Source organism: Gymnodraco acuticeps, unplaced genomic scaffold (genome assembly GCF_902827175.1).
Source record: "Gymnodraco acuticeps unplaced genomic scaffold, fGymAcu1.1, whole genome shotgun sequence".
NCBI classification, from domain to species: Eukaryota; Metazoa; Chordata; class Actinopteri; order Perciformes; family Bathydraconidae; genus Gymnodraco; species Gymnodraco acuticeps.
Genome location: NW_022992079.1, coordinates 695,349 through 701,425, shown reverse-complemented (window position 1 = coordinate 701,425; position 6,077 = coordinate 695,349). Strand labels below are relative to the sequence as shown.

Here is a 6,077-nt window from a genome sequence, read left to right as displayed (position 1 = left end):
TTCCAACTAAATTCAAGTTGAGGTATTGTAATGCAATTGGCTTGATAACTTAATTGTTGAGTTAAGGATTTCAAGTCCACTCCCACTTAAGATGCCTGGACAAGTTCCCACAGTTAAGACAAATAGAAATATACAAAGGACATTTTAAGGTGAGTGTCTTTTGTCATTCAAATACAACTTGAAATTCAAACTCTCCTGATTGAAACATCATGTGTTGAAATAAACAACTGCAGTTCAAAAATAAAAAGTGAATTGCCTAATATTTTTGTTGTGGAATCAATTAATTTCTTTCTTTAAAGGCAAAACATGGAAAAGCTAAGAGAAAAACCCTATTGAATACAATATTATCTGGAGCAACTTAATTTACAAATGGCTGTCAACACTCAAAGAAATAACTCATTGGATTAACTCAATTTTATTGTTGGCAGGTTTTCCATCCAATAAATATATGTGGCACAAACTCAAACTAATGGCATCCATGCAGTATAATGTAAATGAGTTAGTCCAACTCAAATTTTTCAAATAGAGTTTAAGTAAAATGATAACATTACCTTTATGAATTTAGATAATGCTAGTCCACCTAAATCCTATTTAATTAATTGAAAATGAAATAATGAGGTTAAATATAATTTAATAAAAATGTGTTACACATGATAGAAAACATGGTTTAGTTTTTTTTATTTTTAAATTCACATTATTCAAAACAATCCTCCATTCAATAGTGTTTTAAAATGAATGAATTCACACTGAAAGATGAAAAACATTTCTGAAAGATAATACCATTTTTAAAATGGCAGAGAAATGGAACTCCTATAATTAACTTACAAATCTCCCTTTGCCAAATACAATGAATACAATATAACAGGGGTATGCACTGCTCTTCTAACAGGACAATAACACATAACATGAAGAGTGCACTGCAAACACCAACATATGGAAATAGTGTTACAGTGTGTTGAAACAAACAAATACAGAAAAGCACAAATGATTGATATAACGGCTCAATCTGCTCTGATTAGGAAACTCGTGAATAAAATGACAACAATGAACTCATGAGTCACTTCTTTTTCACATTTCAATCGAACAACTTGATCTTCAGACTTTCGATTTTACCATTCAGCTTGTGCCCATCCAGATTCATCACTACCTTCTGCATGAACTCGAAGGTGTGTTTGAGGTTGTCCGGAAAGCTCAAATCCAGGGCATAAATAAGTCCCAATAGCATGACAAACCCCACAATCACGCTGCCCAAGTTGTCCATGACTATATTGCCTTCGATGACAATTCCCACGTCCTCTTGCTGCCCATCCACATCTCTTTGAAGTGTGTATGACTGTGATTGCCATGTCCCTCTTGGCATCTTCAGAGGCAGTGGCCTGAACAAAGACACAAGCATACAACACATGTGTTAACTAACCTGAATTACTACATTTTATAGAAGCAGATTTACTTATGTGGCTCTCCTCATTGATCAAAACAGTTTTAGACTAACCCTCTGGTATCACTCAAATGTACTACCCAATCTGGCCACTCAGGATAAAAATGTCCACTTTCAAAAACTTGAATGATAAAATGATATGATAACAATATTATATTTAAATATTTTTCCCCCACACTTTTTGGGAAGTGTGGGAACATTTTTTAAATGGACAATTAGGGTAATTTGTACACAGTGTATTCGAGACCGATTAGAAAAATTGAAATTCCAAAAAGTATCTAGAAAAAACACAAAATCATTATAGCCAAATCTGATGTGAAAAATTACCAATTTGGACAAAAATGTCCTGAGTGATACCAGAGAAGGTTAGGACCTCCAACACAGAACTAAATTAAGCTTGTAAGAAAATGTTTACATAAATAAATTATAAAGATATATTCCTGTATGTTCTGTTTGATTATCAACTTTATCTTATTTATTAATTCAGGTATTAAGTTATTTGTTTACATCCCTACTTAATCATGTAATTTGTTGTTATTCCTGTAGTTAATTATGCATTTACCTACTTATTTCGATATGTATTTGATTATTTATTATTTAATAATTTATTTCCTTGATTTATGTGATTATGTAATTATTCCTTTAACAATTTAGTAATTGCTGCATTCACATACCTTTTTAAACATGAATCTATTGATTAATATATTTCTGTATTTCAGCATTTATTTATTATTTTATTTATGTATTTATTCAATTATTTATAAGTTCTTACATATGTATTCATGTCCATATTTATTTATTCATTTATAGATGTATTTATATATAAATGTAAATATTTATTTCAGCATTCATTTATTATTTGTATTTATTTCCAGATATATTCATGTTTTAATTCACATTTGTATTTATCAATTGTATTCCTATGTTAATTTATAGATGTATTTATATCTGTATAAATGTATTAATTCACTTTTTTCTATATTTATTTTAACACTTGCCCGATGAAATTACTTCTGTATCTATTTATTATTATTTTTTTATTTCTGTATTTATTCATTCTTACATATATTCATTCCTATATTAATGTATACATTTATTTATTTCTGCATGTATTTATGATATGTGATAAGATATTTAGATGTAAGCAGGGATAGGGTTGTGTGCGCCATAGAATTTTCTTATTATCAATGTAAGTAATGGTGGTTATAATTGTGGGTAACACTGTTAACCACTACATTGAAAACATATTGTGATAAACATACCTGATAGTCCTTAAAAAAAGAGTCTGGATCCTCGTTGAGGTAGATCGCGATGCTTCGCAGGATGCACCCCCTCTTGATGTGGATGTTTTCAAACTAAAGCAGGGGCGATAAATCAAAGACAATTAAGCACAATGCATGTGCAACAGAGCAGGTCTACAAAGTAGAGGGCTGTATCTGTCGTGTGTTTCCCTAAGCAGGACTCCTTACCCCTACATTTCCACAATAAGCTATTGCCTTAAAAACACTATAAAAGCAGACAATTTCTTAAATGTGTTCATATGAGCATGGACAAAAACAATACAGTGAAAAACGAGGTTCTCTGCATTTATACTAACCAAATCTGATATTGCAAGGGCTTCCTTGATTTTGTGGCCCTTTAGTCCTCCTTTGATCTTGAAGATCTTCAAGAGCTTGTCTGAGAAGTGGTCCAGCTGCCACATGAACTTTGATTGAAGTGGTGATGTTGTGATCCTCAAAAACTCCGCATTCACCTTAAAAATATTATTAACAAGCACAATACAACCAATTGTTACTTGTTTATTAGAATCACAACCATGCAAGGATGTAGACATGAATCACAAAGGATAATAATAAAAGACTGTCAACAAATACAAATATTTACTTACTTCACTCTGCTGAAACAGAGCAGGCCATCTGCATTTGAAGTCCCCTATCAAAGGCCTTTGCTCCACAATCTCAAGGCGTCTGTGAGAGAAGGTTTTTTCCATTTTTGCTTTTATCACCACTTCATTGTCACGCTTTTTCAGTTCTGACAATAAGGCAATTCTCTCGTTCTCCAAGCTTTCTGTGGTTTCGCCTTTTGGGTGCAGAGGAATGTAGTTTATTTCAGCTTTTCTTGTTTTTTTTATGTTTGCTGCAGCTTTGCCTTGGCCTGTTTTCTTGTGCTTTAAGGAGTTCACAAGGATTTCAGGATGTCCAAGACGGCCAAGCTTTGTACGATAGTTTTGCATTTTGTACTTAAGAGACTGTTTCCACCCCCCCAAATCCTATCTTGGATCCTAGCTGCCCCAAACAAGGGTGGGCCCTCGTCAACGCTGCAGCTACCTCTTCACACTGATAGTCTTTTGGATATTTTGTGAATTTGATCATTTCTTGGGCTAGGCCATCAAGAATGACTCCTTTCAGCTTTAGGCCAGGCTGGAAGTATGTACCAGTTGTCTCAAACTCTGCATTCTGTAGATGAAGCTCAAATTCAGCCTCGTAGGTGAGCTTAGGAACCACAAAAACTGTGGGCCAGGATAACAATTGTGAGGCCTGAGCTTCAGGGGATGGATGCGGGGTTGACGTATACACCATATCATCACTGCAGCATGAGGCTATTGATGATGCAGGGATTAGAGACTCTGAGCTTCCAGTAATTGAGGTCTTATCAAATGAGTCAACTGTGTACTAAGTGATGGAGGGCTCAATATTTGACAATATAGGAGAGTAAATTACTTTCAGTGTGCTTTTATCCTGAATTTCAGACACTGATGTAAGATTCATGAACTCGTTAAAGTCAACATCCATGTATTGCAGACGGAAGTCCTCTTTCAATTGAAGAGATGTCTTGACAAATGTGTGCAGTTCTTCAACTGTTGCTGGGATTCCCGAATCCAGGGTCAGTTTTCTAGAGTCAGACTGGTCGGCAAAGATGATGCGCAGAAGCGCCCGACCTGCCGTTATGGAACACCTTTTAATCTAGAGCAGAAACAAGGTGAAAGAATAACAAGAAAGAAACACATTAGGATTATATCAAAGATGAACATAAAAATGTTTTTACAGTTTAACTGCCCCTTAAATGTGCATGTGTCTGCTGGAAATGTTTTAACAACAAATACCTGCTAGCTAGTTCCAAACTGCAGTGTTTGCACTGCCACATGCATAACCTGAAAAAGAGAATAAATAGAATTAGCAATTGACACTGAACAACTGACAATGTCACAGATCAGCTTGTGCAAGTATTGTGAAAGTAGCCGTGTACTTACCATAAATAAGAGGTTTCCACAAGGTGCTTGTTAATGCTGATCAAACTGCAAAAGACAACAAATATATTTTAGAGGTGTGATTAAAATGCTTATATATTTGAATTTTCACAGAAAACACATAATTGCCTAAGATTGCACAACCCAAAAAACGTTTCTGCACAACTCTGGGTGCCTGCTTGTGAGTGAAGTAACCCATACAAGATTCACATATATATTATCTCATTATTTATATTAAATATTTGGCAGTAAAAAACTAAACTCAACTGAACTCCTACAGAAACGAGTGGCTCCGCCTGTCCTCCTCTGCCTGCCTGCACTAAGGCCAGGAGAGAGATGGACACACCTGCTGAGCTTTATGATAGAAAATGGCAGCCCTTGCTGGGCTGCATGCAGGCTCTGCCTCCTATACTGTTACCTCATTCACTTGAATTACTCTTTGCATTTTTTGGTTGAATTTAAACTGAATTTCGGTGTACTGTGTTCAATGACAATAACGTTAAATCGAATGTAATATAATCTAATGATCTCCATTATCCAGTATCCAATGCTAACCGTATCTAGCAAGCTAGCTAACAAACCAGTTATTTGGCTAGCTAGCTTGCCTCATGCACTTTAATTACTCTTTGCATTTTTTGGTTGAATTTAAACTGAATTTCGGTGTACTGTGTTCAATGACAATAACATTAAATCGAATGTAATATAATCTAATGATCTCCATTATCCAGTATCCAATGCTAACCGTATCTAGCAAGCTAGCTAACAAACCAGTTATCTGGCTAGCTAGCTTGCCGCTTTACCTCATGCACTTTAATTACTCGTTGCATTTTTTGGTTGAACTTAAACTGAATTTCGGTGTACTGTGTTCAATGACAATAACGTTAAATCTAATGTAATATAATCTAATGATCTCTACTATCCAGTATTCAATGCTAACCATATCTAGCAAGCTAGCTAGCTTGCTGTTTAGACCCAACTAAAAACGGAGCAAAATATAACACGGTGGTTTCAAATATTCTTGTCGATATTATGAAAAGGCATTACTTGGAAACAGGGAACATTCTAAACTACTAGAAAAAACAAATACTTACCAAATAATAGACTTTCCACCGTCAGTTTCCCCAGTCAGTTTCCACAGTCAGTGTTAGACAAAAGGCGGCAAATGACAGAACGGATGTTGCGCATACGCAAAGGGGGTGTGCAAAGGGGCGGTCCCCAATGAAAACAATTCATTTTGAGTTGCTCTGTCTTAAATACATTTAATAAGTGAATTGATTAATGTAATTTGTGTTACACTAATGAACTATACTTAGGTTTATTTCTTAAATAAAAATATTTAAGTAAAGTGAAACCATTTTTAATGTGTCAAGTCTAAGAAGGGCTTGAATCATT

General features: G+C 34.7%; 1 protein-coding gene and 1 long non-coding RNA gene across 2 annotated transcripts; both read right to left on the bottom strand.

Annotated features, from left to right (window-relative positions):
* Positions 1 to 1,075: 1,075 nt before the first annotated feature.
* On the bottom strand, positions 1,076 to 3,696 carry LOC117537217. The gene is made up of 4 exons (XM_034202368.1): positions 3,327 to 3,696; positions 3,036 to 3,191; positions 2,701 to 2,793; positions 1,076 to 1,360 (listed from the first exon to the last, which is right to left on the bottom strand). The coding sequence occupies exons 1-4, from the start codon at positions 3,669 to 3,671 to the stop codon at positions 1,076 to 1,078; spliced, it is 879 nt and encodes a 292-aa protein (XP_034058259.1). The 5' UTR covers positions 3,672 to 3,696.
* Positions 3,697 to 3,702: 6 nt separating this feature from the next.
* Positions 3,703 to 6,077, bottom strand: LOC117537207. Its single transcript, XR_004567688.1, has 3 exons — positions 4,689 to 6,077; positions 4,542 to 4,589; positions 3,703 to 4,401 (listed from the first exon to the last, which is right to left on the bottom strand). It is a non-coding gene; the product is annotated as an uncharacterized LOC117537207 (long non-coding RNA).